We start from the raw sequence: 24001 nt of genomic DNA, 5'->3' as shown, positions 1-24001 counted from the left end.
CCTACGTTGTTTATTTCCGGCCCATAAAGAAGCCATTGAATATTATTCAAATTGGCAAGGACCTGGCAAAACATTTTTCGGCCGTAACCGAGATTACGAAGGTGAGGCCGAACAAACTGCGAGTTGTCGTGAGTAGCTTGAAGCAAGCAAACGAAATTGCTGGCTACGAGCTCTTCACGAGAAAGTATCGCGTGTACATCCCTGCCAAGGATGTAGAAATCGACGGTGTGGTTACCGAGGGGAATCTCACTGTCGATGACATTTTGCGTCATGGAGTTGGCTGTTTTAAAAACCCCTTGATGCAAAGTGTAAAGATACTGGATTGCAAGCAATTGCATTCAGTATCCATTGAAGAAGGGAAGAAGAAATTCCTCCCTTCGGATTCCTTCCGAGTAACATTCGCCGGATCCGCGCTGCCGAACTACGTCCGCTTGGACAGGGTTCGTCTACCTGTACGCCTGTTCGTACCGCGGATCATGCATTGCCAAACTGTAAGCAGTTAGGTCACACAGCCACCTACTGCTGCAACAAGGCACGCTGTAGCAAGTGCGGAGGCAATCATGCTGAGAACGCTCGCAGTGGGGATACTGAAAAGTGTCTTTATTGCGAGGGAACTCGGCATGACCTTCCGGCATGTCCCGCGTACAAACAGCGCGAGGAAAAAATTAAGCGTTCCTTAAGGAACGATCAAAGCGCTCTTTTGCAGAAATGCTTAAGAGGGCTGAGCCACCCTCGACAGGAAACATCTTTTCCTTTTGCCAACCGATAAGGGTACATCTGACGATCCCGTCGAAGGGTGTTCTTATGCCTTGCCAGAGGGATCTAGGAAGAGGAGAATGCTCAACTCTCCTAATCTTTCTCGTAAAGGTCGTAAGATAACCCCGAGCGGAATGACCAATAAGATAACACAAAAAGGAAGCGGTGAAGAAAAACCGAAGCAAGTACCCCCGGTTTTAATTTCAAATCAAACCAGGAGTACCCACCGCTTCCTGGGGCACCAAAAACCCCTCGTGCACCCATTTCTCGATCAGAAGACATAAAAGAAACAGGGTTCATAAATTTCTCTGATATTGTGGACTGGATATTTAAAACATTCAACATACCAGATCCCCTTCAAAACATTCTTCTTGCCCTTCTCCACACAGTGAAAACCTTTTTGAAGCAACTCACAGCAACTTGGCCCCTCATTTCAGCTATCGTATCTTTCGATGACTAATACGTCGAAAGAGGTTAGGAATTTTGTCACTGTGTTACAGTGGAACTACAGAAGTATCATCCCCAAATTTGATTTATTTTCACATTTGATAAACACATACAATTGTGATGCGTTCGCGCTTTGTGAAACTTTTCTCAATTCAAATGACCAACTTAATTTCCACAATTTTAACATCATTCGTCGAGATCGAGACTCACACGGTGGAGGGGTACTTTTAGGGATCAAAAAGTGCTATTCTTTTTTCAGAATCGACCTCCCCTCGATCTCGAATATTGAAGTTGTTGCCATTCAAACGAATATGAATGGAAAAGACCTTTGCCTTGTTTCGTTATATATTCCCCCATCCGCGCGGATTGAACAGAAGCAACTCCTTGATATAGCAGAATTGCTTCCCGCACCTTTTTTGATTTTGGGAGATTTTAACTCTCACTGTTCGCTATGGGGGTCGCTGTACGACGACAACCGATCTTCTTTAATTTGTAACTTGATCGACGACTTCAATATGACACTTTTGAATACTGGAGAAGCGACACGTGTACCTAATCCTCCAGCACGTGAAAGCGTGCTTGACCTATCCCTCTGCTCGACATCACTAGCGTTAGATTGCCAGTGGAAAGTAATCAACGACCCCCACGGTAGTGATCATCTTCCAATCGTTATATCAATTGCTAATGGTTCAACTCCCCCAAACCCAATCAATATTTCCTACGACCTTACACGTAATATTGATTGGAAGCGTTATGAGTCTATTATAGCGGAATCTATCGAGACTCACGAGGAACTTCCTCCGGAGGAAGAATACGCGTTCTTAGCTGGCTTGATAATCGACGCCGCGACTCAAGCTCAGACGAAACCGATACCCGGGGTAACGATTAGACAGCGCCCTCCCAACAAATGGTGGGACAAAGAGTGCTCTGAGCTGTACGCGCGAAGGTCCGCGGCGTATAAGGATTACCGGGAGTACGGCACTGTCAACCTACTTCGAAAGTACGAGGCACTGGGCAGGCAGATGAAGAGCTTAGTAAAGGCGAAAAAACGCGGGTACTGGCGGCGGTTCGTAAACGCGTTGTCCAGGGAAACAGCGATGAGCACTCTTTGGGATACCGCCAGGCGCATGCGGAACCGTGACGTTTCGAATGAGAGCGAGGAGTATTCAGATCGCTGGATACTCGATTTTGCCAAAAAGGTCTGTCCAGACTCTGTACCGGAACAGAAAACCTTTCGCGACGCGTTATTAGTAACTACGGAAGAGCCTCCATTTTCGATGTTGGAATTTTCAATGGCTCTCCTGTCGTGCAACAATAAGGCTCCAGGGTTAGATAGAATAAAATTCAACCTGTTGAAGAATCTACCCGACCCTGCAAAAAGACGCTTGTTGAATTTGTTCAACAAGTTTCTTGAGCTAAATATTGTTCCGCATGACTGGAGGGAGGTAAAAGTCATTGCTATTCGGAAACCCGGGAAACCTGCCTCTGATCACAATTCATATAGGCCGATTGCGATGCTCTCTTGCCTCCGGAAATTAATGGAGAAAATGATCCTCTTACGGTTAGACAAATGGGTCGAATCAAACGGGTTACTTTCAGATACTCAATTTGGCTTTCGCCGGGGCAAAGGGACGAACGATTGCCTAGCGTTGCTTTCTACTGAAATTCAACTAGCCTTTGCTCGAAAAGAGCAAATGGCTTCTGCGTTCATGGATATTAAGGGGGCTTTTGACTCTGTCTCTGTAGAAGTTTTAAGCGCGAAACTTCATTCGCAGGGACTTTCACCAAATTTGAATAACTTTTTGCTCAATTTGTTGTCAGAAAAGCATATGTATTTCTCACATGGCGATTCGACAACTTCCCGAATTAGTTACATGGGCCTCCCCCAGGGCTCATGTTTAAGTCCTCTCTTATATAATTTTTACGTCAATGACATCGATGAATGTCTTGCAAATTCATGCACGCTAAGGCAACTTGCAGACGATAGCGTTGTATCCATTACCGGTAGTGGGGCTAGCGATCTGCAAGGACCATTGCAAGATACCTTAGACAATTTGTCTGAATGGGCTCTTAAGCTGGGTATCGAATTCCCTCCGGAGAGAACTGAGTTCGTCGTTTTTTCTAGGAAGCATAACCCAGCTCAGCTGCAGCTCCTACTAACGGGTAAAACGATCACTCAGGTTTTAGTCGCTAAATATCTCGGGGTCTGGTTCGACTCTAAATGCACCTGGGCTTGTCATATTAGGTATCTGACACGAAAATGCCAACAGAGGATTAATTTTCTTCGTACGATTACCGGAACCTGGTGGGGAGCCCACCCAGGAGACCTTCTAAGGCTTTACCAAACAACGATATTGTCAGTTCTTGAGTACGGCTGTTTCTGCTTTCGCTCCGCCGCGAACACGCACATTATAAAATTAGAGAGAATACAATATCGTTGTTTGCGTATTGCCTTGGGTTGCATGCAGTCGACCCATACGATGAGTCTTGAAGTGTTAGCGGGTATTTTTCCGTTGAAACATCGTTTTTGGAATTTCTCTTACCGGTTGCTAATTCGATGCACAGTTATGAACCCATTAGTAATTAAAAATTTCGAGAGGTTGGTCGACCTTCAATCTCAATCCAGATTTATGACTTTATATTTTGACTATATGGCTCAAGATATTAATCCTTCTACATACGATTCCTCCAATGTCGCACTTTTAGATACTTCTAATAATGCTATATTCTTCGACACCACCATGAAACAAGACATTTCTGGTATCCCGGATCAATTGCGACCCCAAGAGATCCCTAAGATTTTTTCCAATACATTTAAACATGTTAGTTATGATAAAAGGTTTTACACTGACGGATCTAATCTAGATGAGTCCACTGACTTCGGTGTTTTCCACGAAAATTTTACCGCCTCCTACAAACTCGATGCTCCTGCTTCCGTGTACGTCGCAGAACTTGCTGCTATTCAGTACTCTCTTGGAATTATCGAAACCCTACCCATAGACCACTACTTCAACTTCACAGATAGTCTCAGTGCCATTCAGGCTCTGCGATCGATGAAGCCTGTGAAGCACACCCCGTATTTCCTGGGGAAAATACGGCGGTTTTTAAGTGCTTTAACAGATAAAAATTACCGGGTTACCTTAGCGTGGGTCCCTTCTCATTGCTCGATTCCGGGTAATGAAAAGGTTGACTCTTTAGCTAAGGTGGGTGCTATTGATGGCGATATTTATGAAAGACCAATTGCTAATGATGAATTTTATAGCATTTTGCGTCAGAGAACACTCAACAGCTGGCAATCATCATGGAACTCAGATGAACTGGGACGGTGGCTACATTCCATTTTTCCTAAGGTATCGACGAAAGCATGGCTCAAGGGGTTAGATGTAGGTCGGGACTTCATTCGCGTGATGTCCAGACTTATGTCCAATCACTACACGTTAAACACGCATCTCTTTCGTATAGGGCTTGTAGACAGTAATCACTGCGTTTGTGGCGATGGCTACCATGACATCGAGCATGTTGTTTGGTCGTGTACCGAATACTGTGGTGTTAGGTCCGAGCTTATAGATTCCCTTCGGGCCCGAGAAAAACAACCGAACGTACCCGTTAGAGACATTCTGGGAAGCGGTGATCTCCAGTACATGACACAGCTATACTGCTTTCTGAAAAACGCTGACATTGAAATTTAAAATTTTCTTTGTCTATTTGTCAGATTAAGGATACAAATATGCTATGCTGAAGACACGGAAATGAAGTTCCCGCATCTATGCTTACACAAATATTTTGAACCCACAACAAACAAGAATACAATTGCTCTACCAGTTGAAAAACAAAGTTCCAAAATAGTTTTAAGTCAAAATTGTATCTCCCCTCCTCTCACCTTAAATCCCCACTAGCTCGTAGCCGGCCGCGAGAATAAAAAAAAGGCCTCCCTCTTTTCCCTGCTAACGTAGAATTAATACGAATTGTACTTGGCTCAGTAAAACAGAAAATGTATCGTGCCGTGTCAAATAAACTAATTTAAACCAAAGAATCTGTCAATATTTGGAAATTTACTTCTGGAAATAGATGATGGATTTTGGATGAAATTCAAGGCGATAATTCTTCTTAAATCAATACATGTGCTTGTATATGCTGACGACATGAAGCTCTTTATAGAAATAATCGATGCAGAAGACTTCGAAATATTCCACAATGAAATTAATGTATCCTTAACTTGGTGCAACAAAAGTCTATTAAAACTCAACATTAAAAAATGTACTTCAATAGCCTTCAGCAGAAAAACAGTAACACCACCAACAGACATTTTCTACATACGCCCGACCAATTCTGGATTATTAAAGCATTGAATGGAATCCCTATATGGTCACACGTGAGGAACGCATTGAATCTGTTCTAAAACAAGTTCTTTTCTACGCGCTTCGTAAGCTGAATTGGACAGCATTGTCCTTACCATCCTATGAAGCACGCTGCATGCTATAGACAGACATACAAGCACTTAATGAACGCCGCGAACTTTCAATGCTTTATTTTATCAATGACATTATTTCTCAACGCGTGCAATCTACTAAATTATTATCACAACTTAATTTTTATGCACCCATTCATCAATTAAGAACTCGTAAAATACTATCGGAAAACTCTCACAGAACTGACTACTCAAATGATGCCTCATTATTACTATGCGAGCAATTACTATGCGAAGTCTCACGTAAGTTGAAGCGTTTTGGTAACGGCTAGGGGCACCAAAATTCATAGGAATTGTTGAAAAGCTATAATCTCTTCAGGGCAGTATTTTCTCGCTTTTGTCGACCAGTGTTATCAAGATGATGGTTGTTAAAACAAAGATTACAACGTTGGACTACTCAATAGCGACAATACATTTTCGATCTTACATACGGTTTGTGTAAAGCTTGATCCATTCACTATTTGGTCGCACAAAATGGGAACTATCTTCGTCAAAACACGCAGAAAAAATCTTGAGATATCATTTTGCAGCAATTTTATTGACCTTTAAAGGAAAGATTCAGAAAAAATATTCGTCTGGGTTTCGGTTGAATTCACGCACTTTTCGTTTTATACCGCCTGCCATCTTCTTCACATACTCGATCCGCAGTTTTCTTTCACCATCTTCGTGAATCAGCTGGTTTTTTCAATCATTCTACTCCTTTTCTCCAACTTGCTTTTGATTATCACGCAATAATGGACAAAAAATTCCAATTTTTCATGGGTTTACCTTTAATCGCACTGACGAAACTACTAATGCATCATCAATCATAGTAACCCATGAGTTAGCAAAAATATTTGATAGCTCTATCATTCAAACTATAACTGTGATGGCGAAAAACAGTGAAGCTAATTCAGATTATTCGTTCAGAAGTGTTCGCGTTCAAAGAACGGTACCCCGCCGAGTCAAAAACGGACATCGTGCGGCACTTTGTGGACGCCGGGTATGCCCGTTCCGGCATCTACAACATTGAACACTATTGGAGAACGATCAGAGCATCGAAAGAAAGCCCGGTTCCGGACGGCCATCGACCCTGCGCGACAAGAAGCTTCAAAGGATGCTGAATAGGAAGACCGAGGGAAAAGTGGCTAAATCGCTGCGTGCACTTGGCCGGGAGGTTGGTTCATGCGGTAAAACATTGAAAAAGTATCTGGAGAACATGGACATACATGTCAGGAAGCGGCAGTCTCGTCCACTGGTCTCGGAGCTGCAGGCAATGACGCAGCAACAGCGGTTGAATAAGATGGTCAAGTCGATTTTCCTGGCGAATCGCGAAGTGGCAGTGGTGATGGACGACGAGACCTATCTCACCCTGAATGGCAACGAATAGCAGGGCACTTCGTATTTCACCTCCCCTACGAAGGAAGTAAGCACCGAGATGAAGTTTATTTCACAGACCAAGTTCCCCAAGAAGGTGCGGCTGTGGCTGACAATCAGCGAGAAAGGGATGTCAAAGTTGCTATTCTTTCGCTCCGGGCTGGCCGTGAAGCGGGGAAATTTATAGTACGAAGTGCCTGCCAGAAGTTGCGTCGTTTATCAAGAAATACCATAAGGGCGAATGCATGGTGTTATGGCCAGATTTGGAGTCGGCCCACTACTCAAAGCGATCGTTGGAGGAGATGGAGCGGCTGAATAGCCCGAAGTCGGCGAATCCGCTCAACGTCCCCCAGCTGCGTCCCATCGAGAATTTCTGGACAAACTTGAAGCGCAAGATCTATTCCAACAATTTTGTCGCGAAAACGGAGGAGGAATTATTTAAAAAAAGGAAGACTTAAAAACATGCCCACACGCATATTTTCGTCCGCCATGGCGGGTGTTCCGGCTAACTGCCGGAAGACCGCTCGCAAGGGCGTAGAATTTTTTTGCAAATAAGATAATATAATTACCTTCCATGGGAAATTTATCCTACTCAATTATCTGTCTTAGTTTTTTTTTCACCAACATATGAGCCGTTGCGAACCAGAGTGGTCTATGTGCCATCGAGCAAATTGTTCAGGAGAAGCAATTTTCGAAAAATCTTTGAATAAAATTCTGTTCAACGGACTCTTTCAAACAAAATGTTCTAATATAAAGGTTATAAAGTGGTTTAACATTGGGATACATAAAATTAACAGTTTCTTTGCGAAATCGGTGTTTTTATCTCACCAATGTACATAGAACACTCTGACTTCATATATATATTCACTGGAATCCTCGAATCGTTTCGGAACAGAGTGGTCTATGTACACAAACCTGGTAAAAGACAAAGAAAATGACGGTAACTCGTATAAAATGGCTAGTGTCACAGGTTATATGGTACATACAGCATGTCACGTGTAACATTACATGTAACACAAAATGTTACATATTACATAATATTTTACATGTTACATTTTTCGTGTTACATTACGTGTAACATGTTACATATTACGTGTGACATGTTACTTGTCACATGTAATATGCTACATGTACACATGATAGTATTACACCGATTTATGTACATAGACAACTCTGTTCCGAAACAGAATGGCCATTCTGTTTCGGACGCAATTTCAACATGGTATAAATCACCTTTAAAGTTTGCTTTTTTAAAATATTTTTGATCTCCCAAGTACAGTTTTTTTTTGTAGATGCGGAATATGTAAAAAACTCATTTTCGAAAAAAATGGTCTTTAGACCACTCTGGTTCGCAACGGCTCATATATGACATTCAACGTTTTTTGACGTAGAATACGTCTTACGGCAACATATACAGGGACCAAATTTCAAAACCAAAAACATCAAGAGCGTCACGAAAATTGTCCAATTTCAAACGTTTTAATCTCAGTCAGTTTCCAACCGATTTCTGTCATTTTTGCAGCAATCGATTGGAAAATCATTTAAGCACCGGTCCAAATGCAGAAAATTGTAATCTGATTGTTCGAACTATTGTACTATTGAAAATTGTTGATCATTGTCGAAACGCAAATGTCGACTTTTGATTGGACGCTTGCTGCCTTTCCCAAAAAAGGACGGCAGCAAGGAGTACCTACTTAGCCGGGAATGCACTCTTTGAGCTATATAAGAGACTGTTCCTTCCTTACTGTCTCCTCAAGCAAATCAGTTTACTAGCAACAGGCCGCACCAGTAAGCGAAGGCAGCGCGGATCAGCAGCGGACAACAGCGGCGGTGGTGGTGATTAGCTGCAGTTCCTACCTCTTTCAGTTCGGCTTCCCTTCGATCTGAGTTGGACCCCACCAGCGGTAATCCAATTCAGATATCGTTGGGTGAATACAAAACCCGAACCTGAAAGAGACTTGCACCGCCAGGTGGTTTGAGGAGCCACCATCATCCAGCGTATGTATATATATATATAAGGTGTGTGCACATATCTATAGCGTGTGTCACTAGCCATATAAGGTGTGTGGCTAGCGTGCGTGGTTTGCTTTATAGCGTGCTTGACCAGCTGTATAGCGTGTGTGTATGTTTATAGCGTGTATTCATGTCTGTAGCGCGTGTGTGGCTTGCTACATAGCGTGTGTGGCTAGTAGTATAGCAAATTTGCCATGTTCAAAAAATAAATCATTCAGTTGTCGATAAATGGCATTAACAAACACAATTAACCTTTCAAGACTTCATTTAAGTCTCAAAGTTTATCTGAAGAATTTTTGTGCTAGTGAGCCTGAATCTCATAATTTTTCGCTCAAGTCTTACTATTTGCAGTAATCAGTTGTAAAATTATCTACGCTATTGTAAAATGCAGAAAATTGTTATTTGAACAAAGGACAGCCTCAAAACAATTCAATTTTATTCTTGTTTTGAATACGGCAGCAAGTGAAACCACATGGCTGCACATAGCTTCTGATGTTGTTCATTGTCGCTACCGGTGCCGGCTATAGAGGTAAACGTCATCTGGGGCAGAGAGACCATTGAATAAATTAACCCCAATTGAGTGTATTCCCAAACCTATTCCAAGAAATACATTGACATAAGACAGGCTGTCGTATTCTACGCTAACTCTGCGGTCGTGTCTTATAAACAACCTCTTCAACTTTTTTGTAACTAACAGACGACGAGTTTCAGAATTTGTTTGAGGAAAGTTGAATCTTGTATGAGTTTCAATCCTAGAATTATTGTGAAGCTAATTAGAACATCACATTGCATCGTAGAATTGAATTTTGATTCCCAAAAGTTCGGGTAAACTAGGCTATACACACTTAATTTATCTCGGCAAACATTCCAACAGCTGATCGAACTCGGCGATTTTTTGCGGATGACAGCAATATATTTTGTGTTTTGAAATATTCACCGTCAATAAAACGTCTAAAATCTCAAGTTTTGTTTTTATATCTCCAAAGTTTTCAGGAATGTAGTCTCAAGAGAAGATATAAATGTATAATCGTAGAAAAGATCACAATATTATGGAGTAGGTACCTATAATAGTTTATGATTCATTAGAATAGAACTTAGGGTGACGTTATGAAATATAATGGATGTAATTTGCAACTGATCTTTAGATCAGGGATGTTACGGATGTGATTTTTCAGACATCTGCAGATGCGGATGCGGATGCGGATATGTGATTACGGATGCAGATGTTGATGCGGATGTCAATTTTCATGCGGATGTTCCGCATTCGCGGATTCGGATGCGGATATCCGTAGTATCCCTTGTGTTATACTTTGCTTTTTTCACATAACCATGCCTCTCCCCAGTGCAAAAGTTATTTGGGTGAGCAGTGAATACACCAAGGAAATTTTTTCTGCAATATTTTATGAAGCGATATTTTTTTTCAATATCCGCATGGTATGATGCGGATGCGGATGCGGAAATGTTTTTTTTTTTTTTTGTGGACCCCACTGCAACCAGTAGTTGTTTGATCTTTTGTGGCATTGTCCGAACGCTTTTGCTGTTTGCACATTTCTGTTTTTTTTACCATTTTGCAGTGCTACTTATTGAGAAGTAACCTGCTCCGTATTATAGTGCTTTTTGTCTTCTCCTTCAGACTTAGTAACCTACTTCCTTCCTTATCGACCTTATCATATCCTCCTGCAGGCTATCACTCAAAAAGCATATAACGTGCTATACTCAAAAAGCATATAACGTGCTATACTAGTAACAACAGGTTTAATTTTCAATATTCGACAGGCAAAAATTCAAATCAAATATTGAAATTGAACTTTATTGGGTGTTATTTTACTTTACTTTACTTTGTTGGCTAATGGATCATTCACCAGTCTAGGGCCGAACAAAATAGAGATTTCCAGCTACTTCTGTCTTGGGTAGCCGTCTCGTCTTCAGTCTCCTCGTACACCAGCAGATCGTGCCTCTTCTTGAAGATAGTTTTGGCGGCTCTCTCGTCAGGCATCCTGGCTACATGTCCAGCCCACTGCAGCCTGCCCCGCTGTATTACCTTCACTATATCGGCATGTTTGTATACCTGGTACAACTCGTAGTCCATGCGTCTGCGCCACACTCCATCTTCTAGTTTACCGCCATGTATCGATCGCAGAACAATACGCTCAAAAACTCCGAGCTTCCTTCAGCGTTAATGTTTCATGTCCATTAAGGGCCACCGGGAGTATCAGCGTTCTATATAGCGCTAGTTTTGTGCGAGTTTGCAAACTACGGGACCTTAGCTGGTTACGTAGTCCGTAGAAGGCCCTGTATGCAGTTGCAAATCGTCGTTTCACTTCACGACTCATATCGTTGTTACATGTCACAAGCGTACCATGATAAACGAACTCATCAACTAATTCAAATCGTTCCCCATCTATCTCCATCTCAGCACCAACACCACGGGGACTCCCACGCTCCCTACCAGCTTCCATGTACTTCACTTTGACAGAGTTAATGTCAAGTCCCAATCTCGCTGCTTCCCTCTTAAAAGGTACGAACGTCTCCTCCACGGCCCTACGGTCGATACCGATGATATCGATGTCGTCCGCAAAACCAGGGAGCATGTGAGAATTCGTGATGATCGTACAGTTTTTTTGCACGTTTGCCAACGGACACCGGAGATATTCCGAATTTTATGAGTGTATGTCGAAATGTGCATTCTTGCAACGCTTATAACTTTTTCTGATATGTTCTTTCTTACAGGTTTATATGTTTAAAATTAACTATAATTCGTCCCCTTAATGCTAGAACTAGATAACTCGAAATTTGTCGCTTTTGAGTTAATTATGCCATTATATTTATCGCGTCGAGCTCTATAATATATCCAAAACTCGTTGAAAAACGATTACAAGAAAAAAAGTTATTCATCAATTAAAAAACTAGATATCTTAACGAAAAACAAGCGTATTTTGTAATAAAACTAAATAATTCGGTTTTTTGTTGATTTTTTCGTTGCTATAACGGGCCTGAAACGAAATGGATGCGTTTCATAAAATCTGAACGTTTAATAATTGCATTTGAATCGTCATCACCAGAATAGGTCAAATTTTCAAACTCGTTTTTCTCGAAACGTCAATTTTCGAGTTATCTAGCTCTAGCATTAAGGGGACGAATTCATTCCGAGAGTTTGCACTGTGGTTTGTTCTCGAATAACCGATATTTTTGAAATCACTTTTTGATTTTTACAATTATATTTTTTCAGTGTAGAACCTGAAATTTTATTATTAAATATTTGTATATAAAAGTTCAGATAATTTTCTAGAAGTTATCCATTGACAATCATTCTCTTTTTCTCGACATTATTTTAATATGTTGATTTATAAGAAAAAGGTTTAAATACTTCAAACCTTTTCAAATGTTAGTCCAGATAAATTTTCAAAAAAAAGTTTCATTGAGTTCTGCTAGGGTGCCCAAGGAAAATAGTACGCAACAAGAGAAAAAACTGTCAAAAACAACATCCATACTTAATTAATTCATATCTTGATGGTTCTTCGACAGATTTTTAACCTTTGGGTACCAATGAACTCGGAATGAATTCTAGTTTATTCGAAACATATAAACCTAAGAAAAAGAAGATGTCAGAAAAAGTTCTAAGCGTTGCTAGAATCCACATTTTGACACACACTCTTAAAATCCGGATTATCCCCGGTGTCCGTTGGTCTCGTAAAATTCCCTAGTAATTTTTGGAAACTATAATAGTTTTCCAGTAAAATGAAATCGGTTTCATCAACATTGATTGATTTTTCGTGAAGTTCTGGCTATTTAAAAATTGACAAAATTTTGCATGTCCTAATCATTTTGTCTACCCCCTGACTCATTATATTTTCAATTATTTCTTTGATCTAAAATACACACCTGCGTCTTTTCTCAATGAAGTTTATTAACACCACTTTTACAATTGAAAGAAACGCTAAGCTTTAACCTGAGCTAAATCAAAAGTGGAGATTCTAGTCGCAACTGTTAGTTTGTAACTCAGAGAATTTTTTTTTTCTCGCGAACGTTTTTGACGTAGGACTACGTCTTTGTTTTCTATACTAGATTACACTTTGTGAAATCGAGAATGAAACTGGCAAATGTTGCGTCAGATTTTAAACGATTATAGCAAGCGAACGACTTAATGCATCTTAGTCATTATCGGTGGGTAGATAAAATGTATAACAATTTTTTGATATAATGTTCAACATTGGTGCTTCACTGCTTAATGGTGACAAAGGTGAAAAGTTCCAAGGTCAAGCTTTCCCATACATTTCCCTCGTTATTGGCTTGCTTCCCGAGCACAGATTATAAAAACATGGACGAAATAATTTCCACTGCCTACATATTTTGACTCAACAAAGTGTTTTGGTTTGTTCCTCTTCCTCCAAGCTGTGTGGGCACGCCCTAATGGCAAAAATCTACGCTGAACTCGATACAAAAGACTGCGTGTAGAGAATTCAGCTTCAGTTTAGTTTGTCACACAACAGCGAGTGGAGTATAGTTGTTAGATGTACGCGACATTGAGAAACGAGAGCTGCATAGGAGTTAACTTCCAGGCAGTGCGGAGCATGTTATCTTTATTTTTCATACGGCAGCAACCATCGTACGCTGCAGGAAATAGGACTGGCACAGCTACTGGAGGGCACAGCGGAGAGCAAATTTTATGCGCGGCCAACAAAATATTCAATACTACCGGTGGTGGTGCGATCATCAGCTCTCTATATCACACATTTTGAGCTGAAGATTATGGAATCGGTTCTTTTTAGAACTATAAATATTTGAAGATAAGAGTTATGAGAATTTTCACAACTACTACTAGTGTGAAATGTTCATCTATTTCTAAATAATCATTTTTACAATAACGACCAAGGCGCACCAAAGATAAACGGTAGTTTTGTCTATGAATAGTTTATCACAGCAAGATATAACCCTTATTTCAAGAGTTTTCACTGCTAAACTGAGTGATTTTACGGTTTAATTGTTTCTTTGTGCCCACTCGAACACCGTTATCAGTCAAATATTAATAACGAAAATTAGTTAACCTAAGAACCAGAGTGATTTTCGCATCGGGAAAGCAAAAACTTTCTTGTGATGCTTATGAAAATCACTCAGTAGTATCGAAGGTGTTTTGGTTTGTTCCTCTTTCTCCAAGCTGTGTGGCCACGCCCTAACGGCAAAAATCTACGCTGAACTTGGTACAAAAGATTGCATGTAGAAAATTCAGCTTTCGTCTAGTTTGTCACACAATAGCGAGTGGAGTATAGCTGTTAGAGGTACGCGACATTGAGAAACGAGAGCTGCATACGAGTCATCTTCCAGGCACTGCGGAACATATTGTTACCTTTACTTTGCATACGGCAGCAACAGGTACCATCGTGCGCTGCAGGATATTTTGCTGGCACAGGTACTGGAGGGCATAGCGGAAAGCAAATTTTATGCGCGGCCAACAAAATATTCAATGCTACCAGTGGTGGTGCGATCATCAGCGTTCTATAGCACACATTTCGAGCTGAAGATTATGAAATCAGTTCTTTTTAGAACTATAAATGCTTGAAGATAAGAGTTATGAGAATTTGCACAACTACTACTAGTGTAAAATGTTCATGTATTTATGCATCGTTAGTTATACAATAACGACCATCAAATATTAACGGTAGTGTTGCCTATGAACAGTTTATCGCAGCATATAATATATACATTTAGTCCTACGTCACCATTTCTTACAACCCCTAGGGATGTATACCTTGTTGTATTTTCTATCCATTTTTCAGTCCCAGCTTCTCTAACCTAAATGCCGCCAGTAAAACAATATCATAAAACGGGTAACTTTAGTAGACAGTAGAATTTGGAAGAATGTGTCTTGACATTATCTTTAACTGAACTACAGCAGTTTCTCTGCTCTCATTTGCTCTCTGTGATGTACAATGATATTTATTTGATCATTTTGCTATGAAAAACAGGGTTGAAATCTGATAAAAAATATTGCTTTAACAAGCTGAGAAACAATAAACAAAAGTTTCAACCGTATGTTAGGTGCACAGCGCCGCGATCTGATACGATAACCGTCTGCTTTGCGGTCCACAAAACAAAACCCGGTCGCTGGCGGTTGTATCTTTGGGACGAGTCGCGGGAAAAAGTATACCAAAAGAAAATCGGAAAAGAAGAGAAGCTTCTACCGAGAGTAAAAATCACCGCAAAAGAACAGAATCAGAGACTTAAGCCAAGATTTTATTTTTAACTTCAGTCTGGGCCTTCTTCGCGAACCCGTGAACATTGAACGCGAGAACGGTGTCGGTCGCGGCAGATCAGTCGCCGCAGCGCGGAAATCCAATCCGTGGTTCCGAAAGTGTGCCAAAAAATTCCAGCAACGACGAGGCGGAATCGCGTCAAGGTTGCAGCTGCCATCGATCACTGCAACGACGACGACGACGACGACGACGACGGTCGTGATCGCGATCGCGGTGGTGACTTTGCTTTTCGCGATCTCCGTCGCCCCCGACGGTCAGAGTGTGAAAATCTGTGCAACCGAGCTGTCGCAGCTCATCTTTTTTTGCCATTTCGGCCGGGAGGTGCTGATCGGTTCGCCACAAATCAAGGTCGGGATCCGGTTCGGTTTCAGGTCATCGCCGTGGAGGAAATATCGTTGGAATAAATCAACCGTGTGAGTCATTGAATCATTCAGTGGGAAATCTTATGGTTTGGCGGGAAGTTTGCACTTCGGTTGGTTGGTCATTTTTCGACATCATGCTGCTGTTGGCAGCGTCGGTTGAGTGAGCTGGCGTGAAGAGATCCGGCGGTCATAAGTTCTGCAGATTGCTCCGATGAATGACCGTGCACTTTGTGTGCACAAAGCATTCCGAGGCGGAAAGTGTTGCAATTATGAGTGTGTATAAATAAAATTTCAAGTGGTTGAGATGTTCTTTGACGCGCCCACAAGTGTGAAGTGATTTCCTTTGAAAATGGCGAGATAGCAGCGGTCAAAATAATCAGCATCCTGATTTTTCGGTGAAGTGAATCCTACGGAAAATATCATTTCCAATCAAATTTAGTGTTATTACTGATAGTGTAAGTAAGGAAGACAAAGACTAGCTAGCCTGCGAAAAGCGTCACCCACGTACGTAACCAACAACCCACCGGACGGAGCGAAAATGTTGAAGCACAAAAACCACAATCGGCATCATCGCCACAACACCACCTACAAGCCACCGTTTATGCGGAATCGGAGGGTGAGTGATCGTATAATTATCGTCGCTCAGTAACATACGCTTAAAACACCCCCATCTGTCAACTTCCCCCCAATCGCCCCCACGGCTAACGCCGTCGTGGGTTGTATTGTTGTTGACGCAAAGAGCAGCGCTGTTTGCTCTCGCGAGGGAAGAGGCGGGGGTTAGCTGGTAAGTGTAACGCATTGCTTCCACTAACAAATTAGTAAATGTCTCGTCAACCCACATGTTTGATGCGGGAAAGGTTTTTCCTCCGAGAAAAAATCTTTCACCGTAGGTACAGGCTGTCATACCGGGCTGACGTTTTAACGGCACCGCAGTAACAGTAAACGAGGATGTAAATTTACCATTGAAAGTAATCGGAAGGCACCTTCGTCGTGTTATTTATTTTGGTTCTGTTCAATGAAATTTGTCCGTTCAAAAAGTCGCTCTCACTCTCTTTCTCCGCCGCCGCCGTGCGACGGACGCTCTTTTTGACATTTTTCACACTGCTTGTAGATACGGGGCACATGCGCAATGCAACAATAACAAAGAGCGACTCGAACTGTCAGCGCTGGTGCTATTTTGTTGACATCAGATGGCTATTATTATCTGATGGGCAATATGTCATGTCGTTATCGAAAATATATGACTTTGATTGTTGACTAGATTTGGTTGGTACAAACATTGAATAAAGTGTACTAAAAAATATAAAACTGTAAACTGTTCTAGTGTAGGTTTCGCAAACAATATTCTATTTGAATTCGTAACTTTATATTAATAAAAACTATCTAATCACCTGATCTTGCTTGGATGTCAATACTAGTTTCTAGAGTGGTTTAGAAAGAGAAATTGAATACGATCAGAAAACCAAAAAAGTATAATTGTTCTATTCTTTAAAATAATTCTTGAGAGAAATGATCACCCTGAAATCATATAATAATAAGAACACGTTTTTCAAGTATGGTTGAGCTCCGTCCAGGGGCTGCGAAGTAATAATGGTAATACATTCAAACGTGCATTCATTCCAATCTAGGTTGATTCATTCTGATAAATTACAGATCATGTATTATGTAAATCCTGCCTAAAAGTTTTCAGCTTTTTTGCTTAAGAGAGCTTCTTTTGTGTAAAGTTACAAAGATAAAAGAAATATCATTGACATTTTTTTTATTATTTCTGCTTCACATTTTTGTCTAGTCATTCGTGGTTGCAGAGAAAAAAAAAGGGCAACCGCCAGCTGGGCTAATACATGTTTCCATTTAGTCTACATCGGCGGACGTGCCCTACTTACGGCCTTGCTTGTGTCCTTTCAGCAACTGGGCAGGGGATTGTTTTTTTTTTCTTGCTTCCAGTTGGCACCCAATTCTCAAGTCCGAGATGTTACTGCAGCATCTCATTCATAAGGCGCCAGACTCTGTACACAAGGCGCTATAGGCGCAATCGGATGACGACAGAAACCCGGTCGGTTTTACAAAGCATCTGCTACTGTCCTTCGGCTTTCGAACTAGGGCTGCTGTCGAAACGACCTTGTTGATTTTGTAGTTTGCGGTGATGGCCATCACCGGTCATTAAAAGGAAAACTCAATTGCTATTTTATGGTTGCGATTTTAAAGTTCTCGCAGTCAATTTGAACTGACTTCTTAACTGTATGATATTGATCGGCATTTGAACTTAGTCATCCTTCGTCCAGTGTCGTAGCGTCTTTCGAATGACAAACTGCAGTAATGTTTTGTCATCGGCTTTGGTTGTGACATGACAGAAAAAAAACGGACGTATTTCGCATACTTATCATATCCGACGATGGTATTTGGTATGCAGATTGTTGTAAAATGTTTGCGCTTGGCAAAAATGCTTTTGCTCCTGTCCGAAAGGCGCGAATGGGTTGCCGTGTATATGGAATATGTGTATTTTACATTTACTTTCGAATATTTGATAAATAAAGTTTCAAGTTAAAGCGTACCAGTAGACAAACTGTAGTTATGGTTTCTATACTCTTCTTGCGGAAAACCCTAGAAATATATAATAAATAGATTACGAGTAACACACAAGAACAATTTCACAGGTAACAGCTTCACACCCATGGACGTTGGTGAGATGGTAGACTTTGAGTTGCCAATAACTTCTGAATACGTATTTTCAAAAAAATAAAGTCATAAAGCTTGAGATAATTGCATAGTTTTAAACCATTCCTGTGAAATTTGGTAACTCTTGGCAGTGTAGAAATGGGTCAACTTACGTCAATGTGTCGCATAGTAATTGCTTGCTGGGTTCGTGGCTTCAACGTTATGTTAACAAGAAAACTTATTTTAGTCTCTGAAAAAATGTTAATGACTAGGAGCACCAAAATTCACAAGAATGGTTAAAAAGCTATAACCTTTCATTTTTACAGTTTGAGCTTTAGAGCCACACCTGTGCACAGTGGGGAATCGCTGGCCATCAGCCAAAAATTTTTTTTTTCGTTAGCTGTTTCATAATGTTTTTCCTTTGTTGCTATAACATTCAAGTGTCTAAATCCAAAATTTGGACGCAATATCATAAAATCTGAATTTTTTATGACTTTTCAAAGCCTGGCGAACTGACGGTTTTTGTCTTTTTCTTGAAAAAAAAGTACATTACTTTGAAACGCTCTGTGGCTTCAATGATAGCTTGGATTTTTTTTACGTCAAAGGAAAAGTTGTTGTAAATATTGTGCAAAATAAACCCTTTTCATTAGATATTGTAAAATTTGGTTATAGTAGGCCTGACACTAAAAAAAATTTAAAAAAACGTGATTTTTTGTAGAAAAGTAGCTTAAAAGTTTAGTTGCCGCAGTTTGCCACGGTTGTGACTACATTTAAAATTTAGGTGGAAACGTAAGCTTTCAAATGCATACTGTCCACTGCTGCACAAAACTGCGCAAGTTGTCACTTTAGTGAAAGAAGTGATAGCAGATTTTTTTAGTTTTTATTTTTGAAGCTGAAATTTCATCCAGCATTAATTTTAATCATAACCATGATACCCCATTAATTAAAATTTATGATATGGTACTCAATCCGTAAGGATAAAATATAAATTTGGGCAAAAATCACAAAATTTATCAATGAAAAGTTATAAAATAAGTGTTAAACAAGAAAACAGTAAACAAATCATTATTAAATTTTAATTATGGCAAACTTTATCACTTTCTGCAAATTTAAAACAATATTAAAAACATTCAGCCCTTCTCAATTTATGATCATGAAATTCGCTAAACTGATTGAAGTGTCAAATACTAACAGCAAATTCATACCATCAAAATCCGGCTAACAATAGCCCGTTTGAAGATTGCTTTTGCCTGTCACTCGTATGCATACAAAAGTAAAGCACACATTTTGCTTTATGAGAAAAAAAAACAAAGAACAGTCGTCGCCCTTCGCATCTTTTCGTATTCATTTAGAACGTTGTGTCATTCCAGTGTCTTGGTTTACAAATTCATAAATTCGTTGAATTTTATTATGGAGCCTTCAACTTCAGCGGCACCACCTAATTCATTGTATAGTATAGTTATCAATTCATGGTGTTATACATGTATTTAAATGTCCTCTTTCAACCATAGAAACCAGATTAGGAAGATAACATATATATGAAACAATGAAACATCGAAAATCACTAGAAGAAATGAAAATTGCAGCGAAAGACATTTTTCCTGCTGAGAAGTATAATGAACTTCAAATTTTCTGGAAACATTTCAGCAACACATTAGCGATCACAGCGGAAGATGATGATGATGATGGTCATCATTTCAATTTGTAATTAGTTTGTATTACTTATGTTGTTTTATTTTATTTATAAAAAATACATATATTTAGGCAAAATTTGTTAAGTTCGAGGTGTCGTCCATAAATAACGTTTTTTTTTTCAATGGAGAGGACGCCCGGTGGCACTACTTGTGGTCAAAGATCATATAATTCTATAAAAAAGGAAAAAAGTGCCAAAAAATAATAAAAATTGGATTTCGTGCTTTATGGACGGCCCCAAACAAAAAATCGATGCCAAATTCGTGTTCAGCGCCCCAAAATTATGTTAATACCAAGTTTCTGTCGCGTTTATGGACAGTTTTTTTTTTGCTTGGCCAGCCTTTGTATGGAGTCGCCCCACTGTGCTGTGTTAGGCGGCATCCATAAATTACGTAACGCTCATAGGGGTGACGGGGGGGTCTCCTTGAGCGTTACGATCTGTTACACAAGGGAGGGGGGGGGGGGGGGTGGTTGAGTTCAGCGTTACGTAACAAAAAATCTCAGGAGAGACTCTGCAAAAACGAACATTTTTATCAAACAAGTTCTTTCTACAGCGTAATTTAAGTAATTTATTGATGTCGCCTTAACCCTGTAAATCTCCAAAAATCACAGAAGCTTAATATCAGATCGTGCTTCAATGATTCTTTTTGGTTCTCAGGAAAGATAGCACCTAAGTATTTTTTTTTTTTATTCTCGCTTATTTTCCGTCGGCCTAGTTCCGCCACTGTTGTGGCCAATCACCGACGCCCAGGAAGACGACTCCACACCCAGGACCCTAACTCACGACCCGTTTATTAACGGACCGGCGCCAACGGCTTTACTTCCTCATGCGATGGAAGGCGTGATCCCAGAGATTTTTCGCCTCAGAAAATCTCCCGGTGTCGGCTAGGATTGAATCTAGACCAGTGGGGTTGGTTGTGAGTGGATCACGCCACCTCACAACCTTCGACACCTATGTCGGCGGTGGAATTCGAACCCAGGCGTCGAGCGTAGTTGGCGGAGACGTTACCAACCACACTAGGCCCCCGCTCCTATCCTAAGTATTTTGGCCGTTACAAATTTAATTTTCATTTTATGTCACCCCCTCCCCCCTTCAAAAATCTTGAATATTGGAAGGGGAAGAAAAAAAAAGCTCAAACCGTTTTGTTCATTTTATTGGTTTTCCGACAGCATAAATGCATAATTTAGCAACAAACAAGTCCAGTGGCAACGAGAGTGTCGTTAATTGGCAAGCGAAATAAAAAAAAATAATAATAAAGTGTTATTTTTCAACATTTATTTGAGTGCAAGTTACAATTGTTATAATTTGCACACAAACTTTGATCGTAGAAATTTTTCTTTTTTTCGTCTCGGTGTTATTTATTTTTTGCCACCCCCTTTGCTAACTTTGATAACACAGTTTTGACAGTTTTTCCTAAAAAAAACCTTCTAGGGCCGTTTTACCCCATTTGGCACACTTGGCTTATACATGACATCAAAGCTCTTGAGTTGCTCTACAAAACGCCATATTCATATATTTTTTTTAGCGATGTTGTAAAGAGTATGACCCTGAAAATTGACAATTTTTTAAAAGAAAAATGCGTTTTTTTCGTCAATTTACCCCTTTACCCTATATTGTTACCATGCGTTTTGAAGTACTTTTAATGTAGAATAATACCACAAATTTTTAGAAAAATCCATCACGTCTAGCAGGAATTATTTAGAATTTGGACGTTTTTGGACATATCATTTTCAACGGCCGTTTTACCCTACTTAACCCCAATGAAAAAACCTAAATTAATCTACCTAGCGGTCAGACCCAGCCTTTCTCTTTCAATTTTATTATTTGTGAAAATAGATTTACATGAACGCTTCAATCCAATAAATGTATATTCACTCTTTTGGTTCTAAAACATGGATGTTGTAATCTATACTTATAAAAATGCAGTCCGGTCTGTCTGTCTGTCTGTCTGACCCATATAGGCTCAAAAACTACCGAACCGATCGACGTGAAAATTTGTATGTAGGGGTTTTAAATGCCGATAAAGGTTCCTATGATAGTTTGAGACCCCTCCCACTCCTAGAAGGGAGGGGTCCCATACAAATGAGACATAAATTTCAGCACAACTCAAGAACAAACCAAGCAAATGAAACCGAATTTGGCATGTGGATGTTTTAAGGGGTAACAAATATGTCCATAATAGTTGGACGCCCCTCTTTTTTCTGGAAGCGGAAATGAAACACAAATTTCTGCACATCTTGCGAACTAATCAACTAAATGGAACCATATTTGGCAGGTGAATGTTTTTATTGGTAATTAATTTGTTCCATAATCGACCTCAGGCAAAATTTTGGATTGTAAGATGGCGACTTCCGGTTTTAGGTTACAGCCGAAAATGGCCTATTTCCACCCAATATAATAATATCCGGATTTAAAATGATACACAGGAGCTAAAATCGATCGAAATTGTCGTCAAATGCCATCATGAAATCCAAAATGGAGTCAAAATCATGAAATCCAAACTTCCGGTTTCTGAAAAACAGCGGCAAACGACCAAATACTACCCAATATGGGTATTACCGGAACCGTAATGATGCACTGGAGCCACAAATCGACTTCAGATAACATTTTGAAATGTAAGATGGCAACTTCCGGTTTCTGGAAAACGGCCTGAAATGGACGATTCCCATTAAAGATTGACAGAAGCTAAAAACTGATCACAGACACAATCTTGAATTTTAAGCTGGTGTCTTCCGGTGTCTGGCAAACAGCCGGAAATGACCAAATACCATTCAATATGAATGTTTTCGGAACCAGAATTACGCCCAGATGACAGAACTTGATTTCACAGGCAATTTTAAGGTCCAAAATGACGACTTTCGGTTTCTTAAAAACAGCCCAAAGTGACCAAATACCACCCAATATGAGTATCTCCGGAGCCAGAATGTTGCAAGAAGCTAAAAATTGACCTCAGACACCATTATGAATTGCAGGATGGCTACTTCTGGTTTCTGGAAAACAGCCAAAAATGGCCGATTTCCGTCTAAGATGAGTATCTCCCTCCGGATCTAGAATGATACACAGCAGCTGAAATCGACCACAGACCCCATTTTGGATTCTAGGTTGGCGTCTTCAGGTTTCTGGGAAACAGATGAAAATAATCGAATAACACCCAATATGGGTGTTTCTTAAACCCGAATGACGCTCAGAGGCCAGAAATTATCTTAAATACCATTTCCAAGATGGCTACTACCGGTTTGTGAAAAACAGCCTAAAATAAACAAATACTATCCAATATGAGTATCTCTGGAACCAGAATGATGCAAGGAGCTAACAATTGACCTCAGGCGCCATTTGAAATTGCTAAATGGCAACTTCTAGGAAACAGTTGAAAATAACGTTTTGCGTTTGCAGAATAAAGTTATGCGGTTAATTTTGAGATGTAGTAGATTCACTTCCTCGGCCTTGATGTTGGATGCCTTGCAATGGTTATCTGTGAAGCAGCGAATTGTGTTCATGACGTTGGTGTTCATTTTTAAAATAGTAAACGGATTGCTGCCTCGATATTTATGTGATCGAATTGTGAGAGGAAGGGATATTCATAGATACAATACTAGAAACGCGACAGAAATTAGAACACCAAATTTTATTTTTGGAGCTTCGCAGAATTCATTATTTTTAAAGGAATTAAAGTGTTCAATTCGATGCCTACACAGGTCAAACGTGCAGCAAAGCTACTGGAGTTCAAGAGACAATGTATTTCACACGTCAAAGCTGTTTTTTAGGCAGCTAAACAGAAATGTTTTACAATTCACGCACTAAATTGACGAAGTTTTTATAACGGATGATTTTATGTGGACTTTTGCTGTAATAGCTTTTTAGTATTTATTTAAGCATTGTAAAAACTATTACGTTCGTCCCGATGTTAATGATGGATTTTGTATTTAATGTAGTAGTAAAAAAAAAATAAGTGAGGAGTCTACAAAGGTTTGAGAATCGCGCGCGTTACACAGATATAGTT

The 24001-nt window shown here is 40.1% G+C and overlaps 1 protein-coding gene across 18 annotated transcripts in view; it reads left to right on the top strand.

Annotated features, from left to right (window-relative positions):
* The window catches only part of LOC129729905 (voltage-dependent L-type calcium channel subunit beta-1), a 468159-nt gene that overhangs the window by 317515 nt on the left and 126643 nt on the right, over positions 1-24001 (top strand). Inside the window, exon 1 of one of the 18 annotated variants that reach the window (XM_055688808.1) lies at positions 15351-16269. The exons of 16 other annotated variants lie outside the window; for them this stretch is intronic. In XM_055688808.1, coding sequence (XP_055544783.1) covers positions 16192-16269 — 78 coding nt within the window. In that variant the 5' untranslated portion in view covers positions 15351-16191. Of the gene's footprint in view, positions 1-15350; positions 16270-24001 lie in introns of those variants that run through there. One more of the 18 variants, XM_055688812.1, reaches the window with a different exon arrangement.

This window comes from Wyeomyia smithii, chromosome 3, assembly GCF_029784165.1.
Source record: "Wyeomyia smithii strain HCP4-BCI-WySm-NY-G18 chromosome 3, ASM2978416v1, whole genome shotgun sequence".
NCBI lineage: Eukaryota > Metazoa > Arthropoda > Insecta > Diptera > Culicidae > Wyeomyia > Wyeomyia smithii.
This window is presented reverse-complemented; position numbering and strand designations above follow the sequence as displayed.